General features: G+C 54.7%; 1 protein-coding gene across 1 annotated transcript in view; it reads right to left on the reverse strand.

Moving 5' to 3' along the window:
- The window catches only part of col11a1a (collagen, type XI, alpha 1a), a 493,146-nt gene that overhangs the window by 75,256 nt on the left and 391,669 nt on the right, over positions 1–26,221 (reverse strand). The window contains exons 54-57 of the mRNA XM_038793410.1: positions 20,085–20,138; positions 4,672–4,779; positions 4,505–4,558; positions 4,263–4,316 (exon numbers count right to left, since the gene is read on the reverse strand). Of these exons, the coding sequence (XP_038649338.1) occupies positions 4,263–4,316; positions 4,505–4,558; positions 4,672–4,779; positions 20,085–20,138 (270 nt within the window). The remainder of the gene's footprint in view (positions 1–4,262; positions 4,317–4,504; positions 4,559–4,671; positions 4,780–20,084; positions 20,139–26,221) is intronic.

The following is a 26,221-nucleotide window of genomic DNA, read 5'->3' on the forward strand; positions in this document are numbered from 1 at the left end:
GAGCACTTTAGACACGCACTGACCACACATGAGGGTGTGATCATTAAGGACCAACTTTATGTGGTCCCACAGCAGGACAGGAATCAGATGATTGCCTTGTTCCATGACGGACACGGGCATCAGGGAATTGATGCAACAACGAGGCACCTCAGGCAACTCTGTTGGTGGCCTAATCTTAGGACTGATGTCACACATTACATAGAGAATTGCCTTATTTGTGCACAGAATAACCCGGAGAGGTATTCTAAGAAGGCACAACTTCGGCATACTCGCCCAGTTAACGGCCCTTGGACAAACCTCCAGATCGATTTTATAGGTCCATTGCCCCCTTGTAGGAATGGCTATAAATACGTTCTGGTGGTGATAGATACCTTTACCAAATGGGTAGAGGCATTTCCCTCACGAACAAACACAGCTAAGACAGCTGCAAAGATCCTGACCCACCACATCTTCACGAGATGGGGTTTACCCCGAAGTATCGATTCGGACCAGGGATCTCACTTTACAGGACGGGTCATGAGGAACGTCCTGACAATATTCGGAATCAAACAGAACTTCCATATTGCGTATCATCCACAGTCCAGCGGGATTGTGGAGCGCATGAATCGGACCCTAAAAACGACCCTCAGGAAAATGGTTCAAGAGAATAATTCCACATGGGATTCAGTGCTCCCATTTGCACTTATGTTCATAAGGAACACTGTCTCCACATCGACAGGATACACACCACATACACTCATGACCGGACGCCCTATGAAAGGTACAGAATTCCTTTTAGGACTGGACATGACAAGCCCCGAAGTGACGGCCCTCACACATGAAAAGGCAGTTAAAGATCTAGTTGAGACTGTGAGGTCTGCACAGCTCGCAGCCGCAGTCCAGCTAGGGAAACGCCGACAGCAACGTACTGCCTGTTTCAATAAGACCGTACACACCACAGAATTCCAGGTTGGGCAACAGGTAATGTTATCTGTTTATAACCCCAGCAGTTTTTTGGCTCCAAAATATTCCGGTCCCTACTCAATTTCGGACAAAATTAGCCCCTCCGTTTACAGGATAAAGTATCCTAATGGGAAGACCGCGTGGTTCCATATAAACCAGTTAAAGGCATATGGAACACAGGCCAACCATGCTCACCATGTCCTGCTAGACGCAGCAGAACACTTCACCCCGCCCACCAGAGACACTTTTCCACCATCCCCCTCACAGACCAGTTCATCAACGGACTCGCCCACGACTCCGCCCACAGACCACTACAGACCACGCCCCGACACGCCCACAAGCTGCCACAGCAGAGACAGCAGGACAGACACTGACTCTGAAGACAGCGACAGCACACAGCCATACAGCCCACACTGCACCAACTACGACCCCGACTCCAGTGACCCCATGGAAGTCACCTACCTCAAATATCCAGAACCACCACCCGACCCCGACTACCCCGACAACACACTCGACACTACACAATGGCACAGGGACAATTCCTACAGACTTGTCCGCAATGACGAGAGTGACCCCCGGTCACACAATTCCAAAGTTGCATGCCTGATCTACACAAGGGTGTGGGATCCGGGAGAGCAGGACGACACGGTGTCTGACTCCCGACACGGCAACCCCTTTGTGACCCTGTTCACAGAGGCAGAATCAAAGTGAGGTGTCCAGATGATGTAAAATAGGAATCGTTTGAGGGAAACGATGTCCTTTCTGATGGAACCTGCACGTATGTTTGTCTTCGTTTTATGTTTGTTTGTTTTCAGGAATGTAAATGTTTCAGTTGGAGGATGGACATCTTCTTTTCAGCTGAAAAGATTGTGACCACCTCACATACACGTTAGCTTGTCTGCCGAAACTTTTGAGAACTTCGGTTTGATTGGAGATCTTTTCCAAAGTTGTAAGGCCACACGCCAAATAGTTTATCTGCAGATATCTCTGAGAACTTCAGTGATGTCCTCAGTTGGAGCATCTTGGCTCCCTTGGTTTTTTAGGTGCCCCTCTATTCGGCGAAATAGAGGCGGCAAGTCATGGTCAACACATTCGTACCCGTTTCTTTCCAGGTTACTCAGGCAGTGGACAAACGGCACTGAGGACCCGCCCTGTCTGAGAACCAACCCTTGGTCAGCCAAGCTCGGGTATGGCACAGCACGCCCTACCCGGGGATTCCATCCAACTCGTACCCGTAGCGGCCCATACGCAACTCATTCGGATGTTTGTTTCAAAGTTTGTTTTCATTTTACGTTAGGTAGCCCTTCGGCCGCCATCCCACATGCTATTTACATCCGGGAACATTCGGATGGTAAATCAGCAAAGCCTGCGAGACGGCTCGCAGAAGGAAGGATTGTTAGGTGTATGCTGGTCTTTAAATTCGCTTTTTGAAAAAAAAAATGAGGGGAGTCACAGGGTGTGACTTAGCCAGTCATTTTAAAGGGTCAATTGGGATTTGAAAGACAGATGCACTAACAAGTAAAGGTCTTAAACTGTGTATTGACAGATACTGTGCTTGATCCCAAAGGTTTCAAAGGACGAGACAGAGGTCGAAGCCAGGATTGTCAATACCGGAGGAAGAAGGAAGAGAAAGAGGAAGAACAGCAAAATGATGGAAGCCCACTTATTACTGTTTAATGTCATATGTATATGTGTGGAAACAAGACACGTTTCCCCCACAACCCCCACCGTAAATGTTTCCATTACAGCAAACCCCCAGTGCTCAGCTCTGATCAGCGAGGTTCAGACCTGGTGTACTAAATTCATGACGTGGTACTCCATGTCCTACATAATCGAATCACTGTTGGTGATCGCGATCCTCATCATCCTAGTGCAGACCCTCAGGTTGAGGAAATGGAAGAGGAGAGCCTCTCGTTCCAGCACCTCACCCATCTATAGAGTGCAATCCCCCATCTTCGGATTCCACCAAACCCCTCAACCCCTCACTGATTACAACACTCTGTAAATAAAAATTCAGCCACGTATTATATTGTTCCATACTCGACTGCCGAGTTGGGAAGTGTGATGTTGTGGTGTGAATGGTTAAGGTTTTAGAGTGATTAAATGTTTAAGTTAAGGTTAAGGTTAATAGTGATAGGTAGAGGTTCCCAGTTGTAGTAATGCATGTACCTTTGACATAGGGCCAAGTAGAAATGTTAGTTAAAATTTTTTTTCTCTTCTTCCCATAGTTTAGAACAGAGTAGAACAGGAACTGGCAAGAGGTCAGAACACAAGGAAGGCAAAGTACATAGGTGATCCTTCACAATATTATGATTGTGAGGATCACAAGGAGGGAATGTAGCCATGCTGGCCACGCAAAATGGACACTGAGCCAAACTAAAATGGAAGGCAGCAGGGAAAGCCTGTTTAGTGAGAACAGACAGCCTGCTCTCAACTAATTAGCATTTTGCAAACAGCAAACCAGTTTTCTGGCCAGGTGCAGATCTCCAAGCAAAGGTGTTAATGGCAAAGCGCTTAACATCCTGATGAGGCAGCCCAGATCCAGGCACACACAATGGCAACATTTCCATCTCAATATAGCACTTAATTGGTGGAGCAGACAGGATGGCACCAGAGTAAAGAATATCGAAACCACCCCCCAACATCGAGGGAAGCCCCGCATTGGAGGATTTCGAAGGTAGCCGTTTGGAAACGTTCCAATCGGTACCGAAAGGTAGAGCCCGCCTAGAAGGGGGCAAGGACATTAGAGAGGGGTATAAAAGCAAATCCCCCACAGAGCCCCGGTCTGTTAAACCCGTGCTCCGGCTCTGACTGACATCTTGCATCCTGACTCCAGCCGTTGAGCACCAGCCGCCGAAACCGTAAGTTCAACGCTCGCTACGCGATCCAAGCCCACTAGACTCCCAAGTACCAGAACGCTTGCTGAAGGCTGCAGTACAAGACCAGGACGAAGGCCTCGTTCTCTGACCTTGCCTGTTCCTGTTAGATAAGTATTCTGTTTGCTTAAGTTTAGTTATAGCTTAGTCTCTTAGTGTGTGCATGAGTATTTATTATAACTGTATAATAAATATTGATCGTTTGAACTTTACTAATCGGTGTATCGTCTTTATTACTTTGAACTTGACCTTGGAATACTTGTGACGTTGCCTATACGGCAACTGGCGACTCCAGAGCTAAATAATTACATAGAACAGAGCCTAGCAGTGTTAAGCACACGTCGAACTCGGAGGCGTGTTAATACACTCCAATAAACGCGTTTTACGCCCACAGTAAAACGTGCAACACTGCTGAGTAACACATTTCACATCAAACTCACTCACCTTCTCTCCCTTGCTTCCTGGAACTCCTTTCAATCCTGGCAAACCAGGGGGACCCTACGACAAGAAGGTTCGAGTTAGAACGGCAGCATTGATGATATACTCAAAGCACACTTTGCCATCAGCTGGTGATTATTCTGCGTCCAACACAATGTGTTTCACCATTTCAATGTGTGAGCTATGTGACTGTCTGTAACTGCCCCACAGGCAGACGACACAACAACAACATCCAAATATTCACTCACCATGGGGCCAGGTGGTCCATCTTGACCAGGCGGTCCAGGGAGCCCTTGCTCACCCTGCAAAGTAGATCAAGGGTCATTGTTTGCAAAATAATTCCGTCAATTCCATCTAATATCAAAAGGCAATTCAAACATGAAAGATTTCCAGTGTTTTCCGTGTTTGAACTTACAACAGGGCCGGGAATTCCTCGTAATCCCTCAGGGCCTGATTTTCCTGGAGGTCCCTGAGGTCCCACTGGGCCGGTCTTTCCTGGAGGTCCCTCGGCACCTGCTTCACCCTGGGGACCAAGAAGGGAGATCAAAGGTCAGCCTGTTTAGTCAACACAACATTTATCAGGGGTGTATGGCCCGACAGATTTCAGGACAATATTTTAAAAATGTATTCAAAGGCTTTTGGCTTCGATGGCCAGGTCAGCATTTATTGCCCATCCCTAATTGCTCTTCAGAAGGTAGTGGTGAGCTGCCTTCTTGAACCGCCACAGTGCTGTTACAGAGGGTGTTTGCCCCAGCAACAGTGAAGGAACGGACGATATATTTCCCAGTCAGGGTGGTGAGTGACTTGGAGGGGAACCTCCAGGTGGTGGGGTTCCCAGGTATCTGCTGCTCTTGTCCTTCTAGATGGTGGTGGGCGTGGGTTTGGAAGGTGCTGACAAAGGAACCTGAGTCATTAACGCCTTTTCTTAGTCCCATGTTCTTGCCCATTCACTTATCATCTCCAAGTTCCCTTGAATCCTCCTCACCAATAGTCTGTATCATCAGAAAACTTGGAAATATTACATTTGGTCCCCACATCCACATCATTTATATAGTAAAGTTTCCATAGCCCCTGGTGATTATTGTCTGCTTTCGCCTTTTGTGGGGAAATTTCACCGATACTTTCCAAGTATCAAGTTATCACATCCTTTATAATAGATTATAACATGAAGACTTCCGGTTGCGGCTATGCAGAGCTAAGCCGCACGTTCGGCAGCTCCCGCTTTAAAAGGACTTGTGGGCTCTTTTAAGGGCCCCAAACGGCGCTGATTCGACGATTCCTGGTGGATAAAGGGGTCTGGAGCAAAACCCCCCGGGATTTATGGTGCGGACTCGAAGTGGGGCGAGGAGAAAAGCAGCAGCAGCTCCCCTGGAAAAGCGGGGGATGGGGGCCAAAATGGCGGCCGGTGGAGCCCCTGAGGAGTGGAGGCAGTGGGCGGAGGAGCAGCAGGCGGCCCTTCTGCGCTATTTCACGGAGCTGAAAGGGGAGTTATTGGAATCCCTGAAGGTGACGACGAGTAAGCTGCTGGAGACCAAGACAACCCAGGGTGCAGCGATACTTGAGTTGCAGCAGCAGGCCTCTGAGCGCGAGGAGGAGGTTTCGGCCCTCGTGGGGAAGGTGGAGATACACGAGGCGCGTCATAAAAAGTGGCAAGATCGGTTCGAGGAGATGGAGCTTCGGTCACGGAGGAAGAACCTGCGGATCCTGGGCCTCGAGGAGGGGCTGGAGGGGTCGGACCTGCTGGCCTATGTGGCCGTGATGCTGAACTCGCTGGTGGGGGCAGGATCCTTCCATCTGCCCCCGGAGCTGGAGGGAGCCCACAGAGTACTGGCCAGGCGGCCTAAGGCGAATGAACCCCCGCGGGCGGTGCTGGTGCGGTTCCATCGGTTCAGTGACCGGGAGTGTGCTCTCCGATGGGCCAAGAAGGTGAGGAGTAGTAGGTGGGAGAATTCGGTAGTGCGTATCTACCAGGACTGGAGTGCGGAGGTGGCCAAGCGGAGAGCCGGGTTTAACCGGACGAAGGCGGTGCTCCATGGAAAGCAGGTGAAGTTCGGCATGTTGCCGCCTGCGCGCCTGTGGGTAACCTACAAGGACCGGCATCACTACTTTGAGTTCCCGGAGGAGGCGTGGGCCTTTGTGCAGGCTGAAAAGCTGGACTCGAACTAGAGGTTGGGGGCTGTGGGAGTTTTTCTATTTCTGTATCACTGTTTATGCTGTAGCTGGTTATTCTGTTTGTTTCTGTTTTTTCTCTCGCTTTCGGACGATGTGGGTTATGGTTTTGTGTTCTAAGGAGGGTACTGGGGTTTGTGGTTGATCTGTGTCTTTGTTTGTACGGAGTTGGTGGTTGGGTTGGGACTGCGGTTTGGGAGCTGCGTTGGTGGGGTGGGGCAGTGTGAAAGCGCGGGCTTTTCTCTGGTTTCCCGCGCTGCGGGACGAGGGGGTGGAGCTGGTGGTGAGGGGCGTGGTTATTAGACCGGGTTTCCCGCGCTGAAGCGGTGCCCAGGAGCTGATGCAGGGGAGGAGGGGGGACCTCATATCGGGAGGGGTCGGAGTTAGAGCGGGAGCTGCCGGGGTCAGCAGAAGTCAGCTGGCTCATGGGAGTACAGAGGAGGGAGTGTCGCGGCTAGGAGGGGTCCTAGCCTGGGGGGGGTGTCGGGGGGAGGTTCTATCGCCGTGGGAAATGGGCCGAATGGGTGCTGGCCAGGGGCGAGCAGTCGATGGGCTATGGCTAGTCGATGGGGGAGGGGGGCGGGGTGCCCCCTGATCCGGCTGATTACGTGGAACATGAGGGGGTTGAATGGGCCGGTTAAGCGGGCCCGGGTGTTTTCGCATCTGAAGGGGCTGAAGGCGGACGTGGCCATGCTCCAGGAGACCCACCTGAAGGTGGCGGACCAGGTCCGTCTGAGGAAGGGGTGGGTGGGGCAGGTTTTCCATTCAGGGCTCGACTCGAAGAACCGGGGGGTGGCGATCCTGGTGGGGAAGAGGGTGGCGTTTGAGGTGTCTGAGGTTGTGGCTGATAGTAGCGGCAGATATGTGATGGTGAGCGGTAAGCTGCAGGGGGAGAGGGTGGTGTTGGTTAATGTGTACGCCCCAAATTGGGATGATGCTGGTTTCATGAGGCGTATGTTGGGCCGCATTCCTGACCTGGAGGCGGGGGCCTGATCATGGGGGGGGGGACTTCAATACGGTGCTGGATCCCCTACTGGATCATTCTAGTTCAAGGACAGGCAGGAGGCCGGCGGCGGCCAAGGCGTTGAGGGGGTTTATGGACCAGATGGGAGGAGGTGGATCTCTGGAGGTTCTGGAGGCCGAGGGCTCGGGAGTACTCTTTTTTCTCCCATGTGCACAGGGTTTATTCCCGCATTGATTTCTTTGTTTTGAGTAGGGGGCTGGTCCCGAGGGTGGAGGAGGCCGAGTATTCGGCTATTGCGATTTCGGACCATGCTCCGCATTGGGTGGATCTGGAGATGGGGGAGGTGCGGGACCAGCGCCCGCTTTGGCGTCTGGACGTGGGATTGTTGACTGATGAGGAGGTGTGTAGGAGGGTTCGGGGATGTATCGAGAGGTACCTCGAGGTCAATGATACTGGGGAGGTCCAGGTGGGGATGGTGTGAGAGGCTCTGAAGGCAGTGATTAGGGGGGAGCTGATCTCCATCCGAGTCCATAGGGAGAGGGGAGAGAGTAGGGAGAGGGAGAGACTGGTGGGGGAGCTGTTGAGTGTGGATAGGAGGTACGCGGAGGCCCCGGAGGAGGGATTGCTGGGGGAGCGGCGTAGCTTGCAGGCCAAGTTTGATTTATTGACCACCAGAAAGGCGGAGACACAGTGGAGGAAGGCGCAGGGAGCGGTCTACGAGTATGGAGAGAATGCGAGCAGGATGCTGGCGCACCAGCTGCGTAAGCGGGACGCGGCTAGGGAGATTGGCGGAGTGAAGTATAGAGATGGAAATGTGGTACGGCAGGGGGCGGAGGTCAATGAGGTCTTTAGGGACTTCTATAGGGACCTGTACCGGTCGGAGCCGCCGGTGGTGGGAGGGGGAACGGAGAGTTTTTTGGACAGGCTGCGATTTCCAAGGGTGCAGGAGGAGCAGGTGGAGGGACTGGGGGCGCCGATCGAGTTGGAGGAGCTGGTCAAAGGGATTGGCCACCTGCAGTCGGGGAAGGCGCCGGGACCGGATGGGTTCCCGGTTGAATTTTATAAGAAATATGCGGACCTGCTGGGCCCCCTGTTGGTCAGAACCTTCAACGGGGCATGGGAGGGGGGTGTTCTGCCCCCGACGATATCTCGGGCGCTGATTTCCCTGATCCTGAAGCGTGATAAGGACCCCTTGCAGTGCGGGTCATACAGGCCGATTTCACTGCTGAATGTAGACGCCAAGTTGCTGGCGAAGATCTTGGCCACTAGAATAGTGGACTGGGTGCCGGGGGTGGTACATGAAGATCAGACGGGTTTTGTGAAGGGGAGGCAGCTGAACACTAACGTGCGAAGGCTGCTAAATGTGATAATGATGCCGGCAGCAGAAGGAGAGGCGGAGATTGTGGTGGCATTGGATGCTGAGAAGGCCTTTGACAGGGTTGAGTGGGGGTACTTGTGGGAGGTGTTGGAGAGGTTCGGGTTTGGGGTGGGGTTTATTAAATGGGTGAGGTTGCTGTACGAGGCCCCGATGGCGAGTGTAGCGACAAATGGGAGGAGGTCTGAGTACTTCAGGCTCCACCGTGGGACGAGGCAGGGGGTGCCCCCTGTCCCCCTTGCTTTTTGCACTGGCAATTGAGCCTCTTGCCATGGTGCTCAGGGAGTCGGCGAGGTGGAGGGGTTTGGTGCGAGGTGGGGAGGAGCACCGAGTGTCGCTGTATGCGGATGACTTGCTGCTGTATGTAGCAGACCCGGTGGGGGGAATGCCGGAGGTGATGGAGATTCTTGCTGAGTTTGGGAGTTTCTCGGGATATAAATTGAACCTGGGCAAGAGTGAGCTGTTTGTTGTACACCCGGGAGATCAGGAGGAGGGGATTGGTAGGCTCCCGCTAAAGAGGGCAGTGAGGAGTTTTCGGTATCTGGGGGTTCAAGTGGCTAGGAGCTGGGGGACTCTGCACAAGCTCAATTTTACTAGGTTGGTGGAGCAGATGGAGGAGGAATTTAAAAGGTGGGACATGCTGCCGCTGTCGTTGGCGGGTAGAGTACAGTCCGTTAAAATGACGATGCTCCCGAGGTTTTTGTTTTTGTTTCAGTGCCTCCCCATTTTCGTTCCAAGGGCCTTTTTTAGGAGGGTGAACAGCAGCATTCTGGGATTTGTTTGGGCGCACGGGACTCCGAGGGTAAGGAGGGTCTTTTTGGAACGGGGCAGGGATAGAGGGGGGCTGGCGCTGCCCAACCTCTCTGGGTACTATTGGGCGGCTAACGTCTCGATGGTACGTAAGTGGGTAATGGATGGGGAGGGGGCAGAATGGAAACGGATGGAGATGGCGTCCTGTGCAGGCACGAGCCTGAAGGCACTGGTAACGGCGCCGCTGCCGCTCCCTCCAACGAGGTACACCACGCGCCCGGTGGTGGCGGCTACCCTCAAAATTTGGGGGCAGTGGAGGCGACACAGGGGGGAAGTGGGGGGCTCGGTGGAGGCCCCGCTGCGGGGGAACCACCGGTTTGTCCCAGGGAACATGGATGGCGGGTTCGTGGGATGGCACAGGGCGGGCATTAGGAAGTTGGGAGACCTGTTTATTGACGGGAGGTTCGTGAGCCTTGGTGAACTGGAGAAGTTTGAGCTCCCCCCCGGGGAATATGTTCCGGTACCTTCAGGTCAAGGCGTTTGCTAGGCGACAGGTGGAGGGATTCCCTTTGCTGCCCCTGCGGGGGGTAAGGGATAGGGTCCTTTCGGGGGTGTGGGTCGGGGATGGGAAGGTGTCTGACATCTACCAGGCAATGCAGGAGGTGGGTGTGGCGTCAGCAGAGGAGCTGAAGGCTAAGTGGGAGCTGGAGCTGGGGGAGCAGATTGAGGAGGGGACATGGGTGGACGCCCTGGAGAGGGTGAACTCCTCCTCTTCATGTGCGAAGCTTAGCCTCATCCAGTTCAAGGTGCTGCACCGGGCCCACATGTCCAGATCTAGGATGAGTACGTTCTTTGGGGGTGAAGACAGGTGCGTCAGGTGTTCGGGGAGTCCAGCGAACCATGCCCATATGTTCTGGGCATGCCCGGCACTGGAGGAGTTCTGGAAGGTGGTGGCGAGGACGGTGTCGAGGGTGGTGGGATCCAGGGTCAAGCCAGGCTGGGGACTCGCGATTTTTGGGGTTGGGGTGGAGCCGGGAGTGCAGGAGGCGAAAGAGGCCGGTGTCTTGGCCTTTGCGTCCCTAGTAGCCCGGCGGAGGATCTTGCTGCAGTGGAAAGATGCGAGACCTCCGAGTGTGGAGACCTGGATCAATGACATGGCGGGGTTCATTCAGCTGGAGAGGGTCAAATTCGCCCTGAGAGGATCGGTGCAAGGGTTCTTTAGGAGGTGGCAGCTTTTCCTCGACTTTCTGGCTCAACGATAAGGAACTAGGTCAGCAGCAGCAACCCGGGGAGGGGGGGGGGGGGGGGGGAAAGGGGGGGGGGGGGTGGTTTAGGGGGATAGTGTTTAAGTTAATTTGCTTAATGTTAATTTATTTTGGGGTTGGGGGGGTGGGGGGGTTTGTTATATGCGTTGTTACGGATGCCGGGGGGTGTTTCTTACTATTATTGTTATTTTTTTGTTGATTTGTTGTTTTGTTGTGTTGATTGTTTTGTTGATATATATTTTTCAAAAAATTCCAATAAAAATTTAAAAAAAAAATAGATTATAACATTTTCCCAACTACTGTTGTCAAACTAACAGGTCTGTAGTTGTCTGTTCTCTTGAATTTGGGAAGATTAGCATCAACGCATCCACCACTATCTCTATTGCCCCCTCGGTCAGCACCCTGGGATGTAGCTCAGTTGCTCCAGGGGATTTATCAACAACCATTCCAATGAATTTTCTGAGCACCACCTGATTATTAATATTAATTTCTGGCATTTCCTCAATTTCACAAATCTTGTCCCTTTTTTGACAATAAAAACGGAGACAATCAGCAAATAATTGGTTGCCTGGTATCTCTGGCAGATTTTCTGCATCTTTCTCCGTGAAGACAGAAACAAAGTAAGTAAGTGTTTGACATCCTCCATTTCCTTATTCTCCATTATAAATTCTCCTGGCTCCCCCTGTAACTGGCTCAGATTTGTCCTTGATAATCTTTTCCTTTTCTCATACTTAAAGAGGCTTTTGCAATCTGCCTTTAAGTTTCTCCTTCCTTTACAGTCAGTTGCTCTTTTTCCTTTCTTTATCAGTTTCTTGGAGATTCTTTGATGGATTCTAAATTGCTCCCAATCCTCGGGTTTATCACTTTTTCTGGCAGCTCAGAACATTGTGATCTAGCGCAATATTTAACATCATTTGTGAGCCACAGCTGATTAATTTACTCTTTCTCATTATATGTTTGTGCCTTTGGAGAATATATTTCTGCTTTAGATTGCTTGACATTTCTTCAAGTCCTCGCCATTGCCTGCAGTGTCAAATCTTTTGGTGTATTTTTCCAATCCATAAGACCATAAGACATAGGAGCAGAATTAGGCCACTCGGCCCATCGAGTCTGCCCCGCCATTCAATCATGGCTGATATTTTCTCATCCCCATTCTCCTGCCTTCTCCCCATAACCCCTGATCCCCTTATTAATCAAGAACCTATCTATCTCTGTCTTAAAGACACTCAGTGATTTGGCCTCCACAGCCTTCTGCGGCAAAGAGTTCCACAGATTCACCCACCCTCTGGCTGAAGAAATTCCTCCTCATCTCTGTTTTAAAGGATCGTTCCTTTAGTCTGAGATTGTGCCCTCTGCTTCTAGTTTTTCCCACAAGTGGAAACATCCTCTCCATGTCCACTCTATCCAGGCCTCGCAGTATTGTGTAAGTTTCAAAAAGATCCTCCCCTCATCCTTCTAAACTCCAACGAGTACAGACCCAGAGTCCTCAACCGTTCCTCATACGACAAGCTCTTCATTCCAGGGATCATTCTTGTGCACCACCTCTGGACCCTTTCCAAGGCAGCACATCCTTCCTTAGATACGGGGCCCAAAACTGCTCACAATACTCCAAATGGGGTCTGACCAGAGCCTTATACAGCCTCAGAAGTACATCCCTGGTCCTGTATTCTCGCCCTCTTAACATGAATACTAACATTGCATTGGTCAGCACATCCAGTGTGTGGGGAGGGGGCAGTGTGTGTGTGGGGAGGGGGCAGTGTGTGTGTGGGGAGGGGGCAGTGTGTGTGTGGGGAGGGGGCTGTGTGTGTGGGGAGGGGGCTGTGTGTGTGGGGAGGGGGCTGTGTGTGTGGGGGGGCTGTGTGTGTGGGGAGGGGATTGTGTGTGGGGGGAGGGGGCTGTGTGTGTGGGGAGGGGGCTGTGTGTGTGGGGAGGGGGCTGTGTGTGGGGGGAGGGGGCTGTGTGTGTGGGGAGGGGCTGTGTGTGTGGCAAGGGGGCTGTGTGTGGGGAGGGGGCTGTGTGTGTGGGGAGGGGGCTGTGTGTGTGGGGGAGGGGGGAGTGTGTGTGGGGAGGGGGCTGTGTGTGTGGGGAGGGGGCTGTGTGTGTGGGGAGGGGGCTGTGTGTGTGGGGAGGGGGCTGTGTGTGTGGGGAGGGGGCTGTGTGTGTGGGGAGGGGGCTGTGTGTGTGGGGAGGGGGCAGCGTGTGTGGGGGAGGGGGGAGTGTGTGTGGGGAGGGGGCTGTGTGTGTGGGGAGGGGGCTGTGTGTGGGGAGGGGGCTGTGTGTGTGGGGAGGGGGCAGCGTGTGTGGGGGAGGGGGGAGTGTGTGGGGAGGGGCTGTGTGTGTGGGGGAGGGGGAGTGTGTGGGGAGGGGGCTGTGTGTATGGGTAGGGGGCTGTGTGTGTGGGGGAGGGGCTGGGGTGTGTGGGGAAGGGGCTGTGTGTGGGGGGGTGTGTGGGGAGGGGCTGTGTGTGTGGGGAGGTAGCTGTGTGTGTGGGGAGGGGGCTGTGTGTGTGGGGAGGGGGCTGTGTGTGGGGGAAGGGGCTGTGTGTGTGGGGAAGGGGCTGTGTGTGTGGGGAGGGGGCTGTGTGTGTGGGGAGGGGCTGTGTGTGTGGGGAAGGGGCTGTGTGTGTGGGGAAGGGGCTGTGTGTGTGGGGAGGGGGCTGTGTGTTTGGGGAGGGGGCTGTGTGTGTGGGGAGGGGCTGTGTGTCTGGGGAGAGGGATGTGTGCGTGGGGAGGGGGGAGGGGGCAGCATGTGTGTGGGGAGGGGGCTGTGTGTGTGGGGAGGGGGAGGGGGCAGCGTCTGTGGGAGAGGGGGGAGTGTGTGGGGAGGGGGCTGTGTGTGTGGGGGAGGGGGGAGTGTGTGGGGAGGGGGCTGTGTGTGTGGGGAGGGGGCTGTGTGTGTGGGGAAGGGGCTGTGTGTGTGGGGAAGGGGCTGTGTGTGTGGGGAGGGGGCTGTGTGTGTGGGGAAGGGGCTGTGTGTGTGGGGAAGGGGCTGTGTGTGTGGGGAAGGGGCTGTGTGTGTGGGGAGGGGGCTGTGTGTGGGGAGGGGGCTGTGTGTGGGGAGGGGGCTGTGTATGTGGGGGTGTGTGTGTGGGGAAGGGGCTGTGTGTGTGGGGAAGGGTCTGTGTGTGTGGGGAAGGGGCTGTGTGTGTGGGGTAGGGGCTGTGCGTGTGGGGAAGGGGCTGTGTGTGTGGGGAGGGGGCTGTGTGTGTGGGGAAGGGGCTGTGTGTGTGGGGAGGGGGCTGTGTGTGGGGGTAGGGGGCAGTGTGTGTGGGGAGGGGGCTGTATGTGTGGGGAAGGGGCTGTGTGTGTTGGGAAGGGGCAGTGTGTGTGGGGAAGGGGCTGTGTGTGTGAGGAGGGGAGTGTGTGTGGTGAAGGGGCTGTGTGTGTGGGGAGGGGGCTGTGTGTGTGGGGAGGGAGTGTGTGTGGGGAAGGGGCTGTGTGTGTGGGAGGAGTGTGGGGGAGGGGCTGTGTGTGGGGAGGGGGCTGTGTGTGTGGGGAGGGGGCTGTGTGTGTGGGGAGGGGGCTGTGTGTGGGAAGGGGCTGTGTGTGTGGGGAAGGGGCTGTGTGTGTGGGGGAGGGGGCTGTGTGTGTGGGGAGGGGGCTGTGTGTGTGGGGAGGGGGCTGTGTGTGTGGGGAAGGGGCTGTGTGTGTGGGGAAGGGGCAGTGTGTGTGGGGAAGGGGCTGTGTGTGTGAGGAGGGGGAGTGTGTGTGGGGAGGGAGTGTGTGTGTGGGGAGGGGGCTGTGTGTGTGGGGAGGGGGCTGTGTGTGTGGGAAAGGGGCTGTGTGTGTGGGGAAGGGGCTGTGTGTGTGGGGAAGGGGCTGTGTGTGTGGGGAGGGAGTGTGTGTGGGGAGGGGGCTGTGTGTTTGGGGAAGGGGCTGTGTGTGGGGAAGGGGCTGTGTGTGTGGAGAGGGGCTGTGTGTGTGGGGAGGGGGCTGTGTGTGTGGGGAGGGGGGCTGTGTGTGTGGGGAGGGGGCTGTGTGTGGGGAGGGGGCTGTGTGTGGGGAGGGGGCAGTGTGTGTGGGGAAGGGGCTGTGTGTGTGGGAAGGGGCTGTGTGTGTGGGGAGGGGGCTGTGTGTGTGGGGAGGGGCTGTGTGTGTGGGGAGGGGGCTGTGTGTGTGGGGAGGGGGCTGTGTGTGTGGGGAGGGGGCTGTGTGTGTGGGGAGGGGGCCTGTGTGTGTGGGGAAGGGGCTGTGTGTGTGGGGAGGGGCTGTGTGTGTGGGGAGGGGGCAGCGTGTGGGGAGGGGGCTGTGTGTGGGGAGGGGGCTGTGTGTGTGGGGAGGGGGCTGTGTGTGTGGGGAGGGGGCTGTCTGTGTGGGGAGGGGGCTGTGTGTGTGGGGAAGGGGCTGTGTGTGTGGGGAAGGGGCTGTGTGTGTGGGGAGGGGGCTGTGTGTGTGGGGAAGAGGCTGTGTGTGGGGAGGGGGCTGTGTGTGTGGGGAAGGGGCTGTGTGTGTGGGGAAGGGGCTGTGTGTGTGGTGAAGGGGCTGTGTGTGTGGGGAGGGGCTGTGTGTGGGGAGGGGGCTGTGTGTGTGGGGAGGGGACTGTGTGTGTGGGGAGGGGGCTGTGTGTGTGGGGAGGGGGCTGTGTGTGTGGGGAAGGGGTTGTGTGTGGGGGAGGGGGCTGTGTGTGGGGAGGGGCTGTGTGTGTGGGGAGGGGGCTGTGTGTGTGGGGAGGGGGCTGTGTGTGTGGGGAGGGGGCTGTGTGTGTGGGAGGGGGCTGTGTGTGTGGGGAGGGGGCTGTGTGTGGGGAAGGGGCTGTGTGTGTGGGGAAGGGGTTGTGTGTGTGGGAGGGGCTGTGTGTGGGGAGGGGGCTGTGTGTGTGTGGGGAGGGGGCGGTGTGTGTGGGGAGGGGGCTGTGTGTGTGGGGAGGGGGCTGTGTGTGTGGGGAGGGGGCTGTGTGTGTGGGGAGGGGGCTGGTGTGTGGGGAGGGGGCTGTGTGTGTGGGGAGGGGGCTGTGTGTGTGGGGAGGGGGCTGTGTGTGTGGGGAGGGGGCTGTGTGTGTGGGGAGGGGCTGTGTGTGGGGAGGGGGCTGTGTGTGTGGGGAGGGGGCTGTGTGTGTGGGGAGGGGGCTGTGTGTGTGGGGAGGGGCTGTGTGTGTGGGGAGGGGGCTGTGTGTGTGGGGAGGGGCTGTGTGTGGGGAGGGGGCTGTGTGTGTGTGGGGAGGGGGCTGTGTGTGTGGGGAGGGGGCTGTGTGTGTGGGGAGGGGGCTGTGTGTGTGGGGAGGGGCTGTGTGTGTGGGGAGGGGGCTGTGTGTGTGGGGAGGGGGCTGTGTGTGTGGGGAGGGGGCTGTGTGTGGGGAGGGGGCTGTGTGTGTGTGGGGAGGGGGCTGTGTGTGTGGGGAGGGGGCTGTGTATGTGGGGAGGGGGCTGTGTGTGTGGGGAGGGGGCTGTGTGTGTGGGGAGGGGGCTGTGTGTGGGGAGGGGGCTGTGTGTGTGTGGGGAGGGGGCTGTGTGTGTGGGGAGGGGGCTGTGTGTGTGGGGAGGGGGCTGTGTGTGTGGGGAGGGGGCTGTGTGTGTGGGGAGGGGGCTGTGTGTGTGGGGAAGGGGCTGTGTGTGTGGGGAGGGGGCTGTGTGTGTGGGGAGGGGGCAGCGTGTGTGGGGAGGGGGCTGTGTGTGTGGGGAGGGGACTGTGTGTGTGGGGAGGGGGCTGTGTGTGTGGGGAGGGGGCTGTGTTGGGTCTCCGTGTCCAGGTGAAGGATTAAACAATGAATGAATCCGGGTTAAGTAGAGGCCGTTGATGGGACAGCGAGCTCCTCACTGAACTGCTGCCTGGGTACATTGAACACGGGAAAGGCAATTTACATCTTATTGACTGGGGTCATCTGAGGTCACATTGTCCAGAAATTAATTCCACATTTGCAATGTGAAGTAATTAGAATAAATATTCCCATGAAGCAGACACACAGTGCGGCATCCTGATTTCTCACTGTCAGAATCACCGCAGCAAAATGTCATCTTGCTTCACAAATAATTGCAAAACCTCATTAAACCGGGAAATAACCCGACCCACTCCCCCCGGGAAATATCCCGACCCACTCCCCCCCGGGAAATAACCCGACCCACTCCCCCCCCCGGGAAATAACCCGACCCACTCCCCCCCCGGGAAATAGCCCGACCCACTCCCCCCCCGGGAAATAACCCGATCCACTCCCCCCGGGAAATAACCCGACCCACTCCCCCCGGGAAATATCCCGACCCACTCCCCCCCCGGGAAATAGCCCGACCCACTCCCCCCCGGGAAATAACCCGATCCACTCCCCCCCGGGAAATATCCCGACCCACTCCCCCCCCGGGAAATAGCCCGACCCACTCCCCCCGGGAAATAACCCGACCCACTCCCCCCCGGGAAATAACCCGACCCACTCCCCCCCGGGAAATAACCCGACCCACTCCCCCCCGGGAAATAGCCCGACCCACTCCCCCCCCGGGAAATAACCCGACCCACTCCCCCCCGGGAAATATCCCGACCCACTCCCCCCCGGGAAATAGCCCGACCCACTCCCTTCGGGAAATAGCCCGACCCACTCCCCCCCGGGAAATATCCCGACCCACTCCCCCCCCGGGAAATAGCCCGACCCACTCCCCCCGGGAAATAACCCGACCCACTCCCCCCGGGAAATAGCCCGACCCACTCCCCCCGGGAAATAGCCCGACCCACTCCCCCCGGGAAATAGCCCGACCCACTCCCCCCGGGAAATAGCCCGACCCACTCCCCCCCCGGGAAATAACCCGACCCACTCCCCCCCGGGAAATAGCCCGACCCACTCCCCCCCCGGGAAATAACCCGACCCACTCCCCCCCGGGAAATAGCCCGACCCCACTCCCCCCCCAGGAAATAACCCGACCCACTCCCCCCCGGGAAATAGCCCGACCCACTCTCCACCGGGAAATAGCCCGACCCACTCCCCCCCGGGAAATAACCCGACCCACTCCCCCCCGGGAAATAACCCGACCCACTCCCCACCGGGAAATAGCCCGGCCCACTCCCCCCCGGGAAATAACCCGACCCACTCCCCCCCGGGAAATAGCCCGACCCACTCCCCACCGGGAAATATCCCGACCCACTCCCCCCCGGGAAATAACCCGACCCACTCCCCCCCCCGGGAAATAACCCGACCCACTCCCCCCCGGGAAATAGCCCGACCCACTCCCCCCCCAGGAAATAACCGGGAAATAGCCCGACCCACTCTCCACCGGGAAATAGCCCGACCCACTCCCCCCCGGGAAATAGCCCGACCCACTCCCCACCGGGAAATAACCCGACCCACTCCCCACCGGGAAATAGCCCGGCCCACTCCCCCCCGGGAAATAACCCGACCCACTCCCCCCCGGGAAATAGCCCGACCCACTCCCCACCGGGAAATATCCCGACCCACTCCCCCCCGGGAAATAACCCGACCCACTCCCCCCCGGGAAATAACCCGACCCACTCCCCCCCCGGGAAATAGCCCGACCCACTCCTCCCCGGGAAATAGCCCGACCCACTCCCCCCCGGGAAATAACCCGACCCACTCCCCCCGGGAAATAACCCGACCCCACTCCCCCCCGGGAAATAACCCGACTCACTCCCCACCGGGAAATAACACGACTCACTCCCCACCGGGAAATAGCCCGACCCACTCCCCCCCGGGAAATAACCCGACCCACTCCCCCCCAGGAAATAGCCCGACCCACTCCCCCCCGGGAAATAACCCGACCCACTCCCCCCCGGGAAATAACCCGACCCACTCCCCCCCGGGAAATAACCCGACCCACTCCCCCCCGGGAAATAACCCGACCCACTCCCCCCCGGGAAATAACCCGACCCACTCCCCCCCGGGAAATAGCCCGACCCACTCCCCACCGGGAAATAGCCCGACCCACTCCCCACCGGGAAATAGCCCGACCCACTCCCCCCCGGGAAATAACCCGACCCACACCCCCCCGGGAAATAGCCCGACCCACTCCCCACCGGGAAATAGCCCGACCCACTCCCCCCCGGGAAATAACCCGACCCACTCCCCCCCGGGAAATAGCCCGACCCACTCCCCCCCGGGAAATATCCCGACCCACTCCCCACCGGGAAATAGCCCGACCCACTCCCCCCCGGGAAATAGCCCGACCCACTCCCCACCGGGAAATAGCCCGACCCACTCCCCCCCGGGAAATAGCCCGACCCACTCCCCCCCGGGAAATAGCCCGACCCACTCCCCCCGGGAAATAACCCGACCCACTCCCCCCCGGGAAATAACCCGACCCACTCCCCCCCGGGAAATAACCCGACCCACTCCCCCCCGGGAAATAACCCGACCCACTCCCCCCCGGGAAATATCCCGACCCACTCCCCCCCGGGAAATAGCCCGACCCACTCCCCCCGGGAAATAACCGACCCACTCCCCCCCGGGAAATAGCCCGACCCACTCCCCACCGGGAAATATCCCGACCCACTCCCCCCCGGGAAATAGCCCGACCCACTCCCCCCCGGGAAATATCCCGACCCACTCCCCCCCGGGAAATAACCCGACCCACTCCCCCCCGGGAAATAACCCGACCCACTCCCCCCGGGAAATAGCCCGACCCACTCCCCACCGGGAAATAGCCCGACCCACTCCCCACCGGGAAATAGCCCGACCCACTCCCCCCCGGGAAATAACCCGACCCACACCCCCCCGGGAAATAGCCCGACCCACTCCCCACCGGGAAATAGCCCGACCCACTCCCCCCCGGGAAATAACCCGACCCACTCCCCCCCGGGAAATAGCCCGACCCACTCCCCCCCGGGAAATATCCCGACCCACTCCCCACCGGGAAATAGCCCGACCCACTCCCCCCCGGGAAATAGCCCGACCCACTCCCCACCGGGAAATAGCCCGACCCACTCCCCCCCGGGAAATAGCCCTACCCACTCCCCCCCAGGAAATAGCCCGACCCACTCCCCCCCCGGGAAATAGCCCGACCCACTCCCCCCCGGGAAATAGCCCCACCCATTCCCCCCTGGGAAGTATCCGGGAAAGAACCCCACCCATTCCCCACTGAGGGTCTGTGATACACTGTGCCCCTATTCTGCTAACAGTCTGCATCCCCTCCACCTGCCGAATTACTTTAAACGCCTGTGAACAGCACTAGCTAACCAACTAGTGAGGATGTCTTGTAGTGTAACAAATCATTGGCCCATTCACTGGTCAATAGTTATTCAACACACGTTGCCTGGTGGAGTTTAACTCTCTCTACCTCAGCCTGAATATGTTACGTGTGGGATTTTTGACATCAGCACAGCAAACCTCAAATTGCTGGTATATTTGAATGAAGTGATGGGAATGTATTTCCATACTTTTGCTCCTTTATCGCCTTGTCTGCCTTCAGCACCTGCTGATCCATGAGGTCCCTGTGGAAATAAAGAGTGACACTCGATTAACACACAACAATAAACAAGTACACAATCCACCAGCAATCTCATCAGCCATTCGCAGTTGGAAATAAACCTGAAATTTTAAAAGAGTCTTTTTCTTTCAAAGGTTCATTGCTTCCTTGCAGTTAATCGCAGGCTGGCCAGAGGTATATTTGATCCAACATAATAACTATCTTGTAGTGGCTCACTCCACAACAGACCATAAATTAAACAAACCCAGTTAACATTGCAATAAATACACAACGCTCGAGAACCTCAGCTTCATAAACCTTTCTGCTCAGTCCTTGAAGAAGCAATTCATTTCTTTTCCATTTTAGTGTTTCAGTGGAATTTGTTGCTGTGACTCAGTTATCACTGCTCCACATTTCGATTCATTCACATCAATACACAGAAAAATATCACTTTTATTCAGCTACCCCCCCCCTGCATCATTTCACAATGATAGATTTATTGTGATGTTGATCACTGTCTATTTCTCCACCCTGGAAGACACCTCACCCAGCAAGTTGCATTTGTACAATGCCTGTCATGTGTTATGCTTCAAAGCTGTGACACAGCCAGAAACAGCGATATTGGGTCTCCTGGCAAACACTTTGAAGGAGAGCCATGGGGCGGAATTCTCCCCCTCCCACGCCGGGTGGGAGAATCGTTGGGGCACCACGCAAGTCCTGCCACGCCGCCCTGGCACCCACAGGCGATTCTCCCAACCTCCCAAACCAGCGCGGCGAGATTCACAGCTGGCCGCTGGGAGAATCGCTGCTCACCGTTCGTAACGGGCAAGCGGCGATTCCCCGGCCCGGATGTGGAGATGCCAGCGTTTGACTGGAGTGAGCACAGTAAGAAATCTTACAACACCAGGATCTGCGCTCCAAAAGCTAGTGATTCGAAACAAACCTGTTGGAATTTAACCTGGTGTTGTAGACTTATTACTTCAAGGAGAGGCTTCGGAAGGAAAATCCACAGCCCAGGATCCAAGGCAGGTGAAAGAATGGTCGCCAATGGATGAGCAATGGGAAGCAGTGGTGTGTAGGAGACCAGAATTGGAGGACAGCAGAGATCTCGGAGAACACAGAGATCTCGGAGAACACAGAGATCTCGGAGAACACAGAGATCTCGGAGAACACAGAGATCTCGGAGAACAGCAGAGATCTCGGAGAACACAGAGATCTCGGAGAACAGCAGAGATCTCGGAGAACACAGAGATCTCGGAGAACAGCAGAGATCTTAGAGAACACAGAGATCTCGGAGAACACTGAGATCTTGGAGGGTGTTTGGGGAGAACAAAGAACAATTCAGCACAGGAACAGGCCCTTCGGCCCTTCAGGCCTGTGCCGACCATGATGCCCTAACTAAAAACAAATCCTTCTGCCCTTAACTGGTCCGTATCTCTCTATTTCCTCCCTATTCATGTACCCACCCAGATGCCTCTTAAATGTTGCTAATGTGTCTCCTTCCACCACATCCTCTGACAGCGCGTTCCAGGCACCCACCACTCTGTGTGAAAAACATACCGCGCACATCTCCCTTAAACTTTCCCCCTCTCACTTGAACCTGTGCCCCTGTAATTGACACCCCCACCCTTGGAAAAGCCTCTGACTATCCAGCCTGTCTGTGCCTCTCAGAATGTTGTAGACCTCTATCAGGTCTCCCCTCAGCCTCCGTCTTTCCAGTGAAAACAATCCCAGTTTATTCAACCTCTCCTTGTGGCCAACACCCTGGAGACCAGGCAACATCCTGGTGAACCTTCTTTGCTCTCTCTCTCCAAAGCTTCCACATCCTTCTGATAATGGGGTGACCAGAACTGCACACAATACTCCAAATGCAGCCTAACCAAGGTTTTATACAGCTGCAACATGATTTCCCAACTCCTATACCCAATGCCCCGGCTGATGAAGGCAAGCATGCCGTATACCTTCTTAATCACCTTGGCCACCTGTGTTGTGACTTTTAGGGAACTGTGGACCTGCACAGCCAGATCCCTCTGTATGTTAATGTTCCTCAGGGTTCTGCCATTTACAGTATAATTCATACCTAGATTTGATCCTCAAACTGCATCACCTCACATTTGTCCGGATTAAACTCATCTGCCATTTCTGTGCCCAAGTCTCCAGTCTATCTATATCCTGTTGTATCCTCTGACAATCCTCGGCACTACCAGCAACTCCACCAATCCTTGTGTCACCCGCAAATTTACTAATCCAGACTACCCACATTTTCCTCCCGATCATTTATATATACCACAAACAACAGAGATCCCAGCACTGATCCCTGCGGAACACCACTAGCTACAGATCTCCATTCAGAAAAACACCCTTCTATTGCTACTTCCTGTCTTCTATAACCAAGCCAGTTCTGTATCCATCAGCCCACCCCCAATCCCATCTGATTTCAGTTTTTATGCCAGTCTGCCATGTGGACCTTGTCAAAAGCCTTACTAAAGTCCATATAAACTACATCCACTGTTTCATCAATTTTCTTTGTCACTTCTTCAAAAAGCCTCATCAAGTTGGTGAGATATGACCTTCCCTGTACAAAACCATGCTGCCTGTCACTAACTAGTCCATTTTCCTCCAAATGTCCATATATCCTGTTCCTCAGTTACTTTTCCAAAAGCTTCCCCACCACTGATGTCAGGCTCACCAGCCTATAATTTGCTGGATTATCCCTGCTTCCTTTCTTAAACAAGGGAACAACATTGGCTATTCTCCAGTCCTCTGGAACCTTGCCTGTGGTCAAAGAGGATGTGAAGATATCTGTCAAGGCCCCAGCTATTTCTCACCTTGCTTCCCGCAGTAACCTGGGAGAGATCGAATCTGGCCCCGGGGACTTGTCTACCTTAATGTAATATAGTATATTCAACGCTTCCTCCTTTCATTTATTGACGTTCTCAAGAGTGTTCACACACTTATCCCTGACCTCAACATCCATCAGGTCCTTCTCAGAGAGAGACAGAGGGGTGAGGTCATGAAGGGATTAATAAAAGAGGACAATAAGTGCCTTGAGACATTTTAACAGCATACTCATGTCCAGGTCTGAGCTCCACACTTTAGGGAGGCTGTCAAGGCCTTGGAGAGGGTGTGGAGGAGATTTACTGGAATGGGAGCAGGGATGGGGGATTTCAGTTAATGTGGAGAGACTGGAGAAGCTGGGATTGTTCCCCTTGGAGCAGAGAAGGTTCAGAGGAGATTTAATCGAGGTGTTCAAAATCAGCAAGAGTTTTGATGGAGTAAATGAGGAGAAAGTGTTTCAGTGACAGGAGGGAGGGTAACCAGAGGGACACAGATTGTAGAGAATGGGTAAAAGAAGCAGAGGGGGAGATGGGGAGAATGTTTTTTACCCAGCGAGTTGTTGTGATCTGGAAGGTGCTGCCTGACAGGGCGGCGGAAGCTGATTCAATAATAACTTTCCAAAGGGATTTGGATAATATCTGGAAGGGTCAGATACAGGACTATGGGGGAAGAATGGAGGGGATTAAGTGGATAATTCTCTCAAAGAACCAGCACAGAAATGATGGGTTGAATGGTCTTCTCAGTTGCAGCCTCATTTTATTACAGTGAACACAGAAGAAGCAGTCTTTATGAGCCAACACCAGATGGGAAATCTAACAGCTCATTGATCCTCCGCTCAGCACAGGAGGAGCGTTAATGATTATTTATTTCACACCCATCTGATTACAGTTGTTGCAATGGTAAATACAGCAGAGGTGCAAATCCTAATTGACCAATTGGGACTGTGGAACTCTGACTAAAGGAGCAAATTGCTGAGAGAATCTCTCAGACCACAGAGCGATCAACCATAAATCCCTTTCCCCAGGGCAGCACGGTGGCGCAATGGTTAGCACTGGGACTACGGCACTGAGGACCCGGCTTCGAATCCCGGCTCTGGGTCACTGTCCGTGTGGAGTTTGCACATTCTCCCCGTGTTTGCGTGGGTCTCACCCCCACAACCTAAGATGTGCAGAGTAGGTGGATTGGCCACGCTAAATTGCCCCTTAATTAGAAAAAAAAATTGGGTACTCTAAATTTATAAAAAAATAAATAAATCCATCTCCCCAAAGGCAGGGAGGATGTGGGATTTACGTCACTGCCCACCACTGAAATCGCAAAAAGATTTACAAGAAAAGAGACCATTCCAGTATTTGTTGTGTCTCTCGCAATGGATCAGATTTTACCCAGAACATTTCTTTCATATTGGAAAATATGGCTTTGCACGTCACAGTAAATCATTGCAGAAAGTGGCATTCAGTCAGTAACTAACAAAGCACTTGGTCAAGGAGACACATTGGCCTCTCAAAGTGAGACTTTCAAATGACATTAAAACCCAGAAGACTTTGTTCTCTGACACACTCTCCACCGGGATGTGTGTGTCAATGTCACCAGCTAACTTCACTCAAACAGGAAGCGTCACAGAAGAACGACCTGCACTCAATCTGATACAATCCAGACAATATTGAAATCCATGTCAGGCAGGAAACCTTTCCAGACAAGGTTTTCATTGCTTTTCATGTTGGGAGGGGAATGAGAACAGGAGGAATTTAAAATGAAGTTAGCAAACACTGAACTGTGCGAGAGTGAGCAGACAAGGCGGTCCCCACCTATCTGTGTCTCCCCAAACCATCAGACAACCAGCTGTCACTCAAACTACTGCAATCAATATTCTATTATGAAGCTGTCTCTATCTGTCAAGACAACCCAATCTGGAGAAGATAATGGAATTCCATTGCAATTGGGCCAGAGACTGCTGTGTTGGGATGTTGTTTAAATTTCCTTCTCCGATATTATTGACAAACCTGCTCGAAAATAGTGAGATTTTACTAAACGGTCATTGTTTTCAAACAAGTATTTCAAATCAAACATTCATACAAACTTTTATTGTAAATAATTTCACAAAAGCTCAATTAGCTGTTTTAAATTCATTTCCGGGATGTGGATGTCGGAGGTTAGGCCAGTATTTATCGCTCATCCCAAGCTGCTCTTCAGAAGGTGGTGGTGAGCTGCCTTCTTGAACCGCTGCAGTCTTTGAGGTGTAGGTACACCCACTGTGCTGTTAGGGAGTGAGTTCCAGGATTTTCCCCAGTGACAGTGAAGGAACGGCCAATATATTCCCAAGTCAGGGTGGTGAGTGACTTGGAGGGGAACCTCCAGGTGGTGGGGTTCCCAGGTATCTGCTGCTCTTGTCCTTCTAGATGGTGGTGGTCGTGGGCTTGGAAGGTGTTGTCTAAGTGAGTTACTGCAGTGCATCTTGTAGATAGTATACACAGCTGACACTGATTGTCGGTGGTGGAGGGTTTGAATGTTTGTGGAAGGCGGAGTAATCAAGCGGGCTGATTTTTCCTGGATGGTGTTGAGCGTTTGAGTGTTGTTGGAGTTGCACCCATCCAGACAAGTGGAGAATATTCCATTACACTCCTGACTGGTAAGTTGTAGATGGTGGACAGACTTTGGGGGGGTCAGGAGGTGAGTTATTCGCTGTAGGATTCCTAGCCTGCGACCTGTCCTGGTAGCCACAGTATTAATATGGCTGGGTCCAGTTCAGTTTCTGATCAATGGTAACCCCCAGAATGTTGACTGTGGGGGATTCAGCGATGGTAATGCTATTGAATGTCAAGGGGCGATGGTTAGATCCTCTCTTGTAGGAGATGGTCATTGCCTGGGGCTTGTGTGGAGTGAATGTAACTTGCCCCCTGTCAACCCCGAGCCTGGATATTGTCCAGGTCTTGCTGCATTTGGACACGGACTGCTTCATTATCGAATGGTGCTGAACATTCGCAAACATTCCCACTCTTGACCTTATGATGGAAGGAAGGTCATTGATGAAGCAACTGGAGATGGTTGGGGCCTAGGACACTACCCTGAGGAACTCCTGCAATGATGTCCTGGAGCTGAGATGACTGACCTCCAACCACCACAACCGTCTCCCTTTGTGCCGGGTATGACTCCAGCCAGCGGAGAGTTTCCCCCGATTCCCATTGACTCCAGTTTAGCTCGGGCTCCATGATGCCATATTCGGTCAAATGCTGCTTTGATGTCAAAGCTGGCACGGTAGCACAGTGGTTAGCA

The sequence above is a fragment of the Scyliorhinus canicula genome, chromosome 4 (assembly GCF_902713615.1).
Source record: "Scyliorhinus canicula chromosome 4, sScyCan1.1, whole genome shotgun sequence".
Lineage (NCBI taxonomy): Eukaryota > Metazoa > Chordata > Chondrichthyes > Carcharhiniformes > Scyliorhinidae > Scyliorhinus > Scyliorhinus canicula.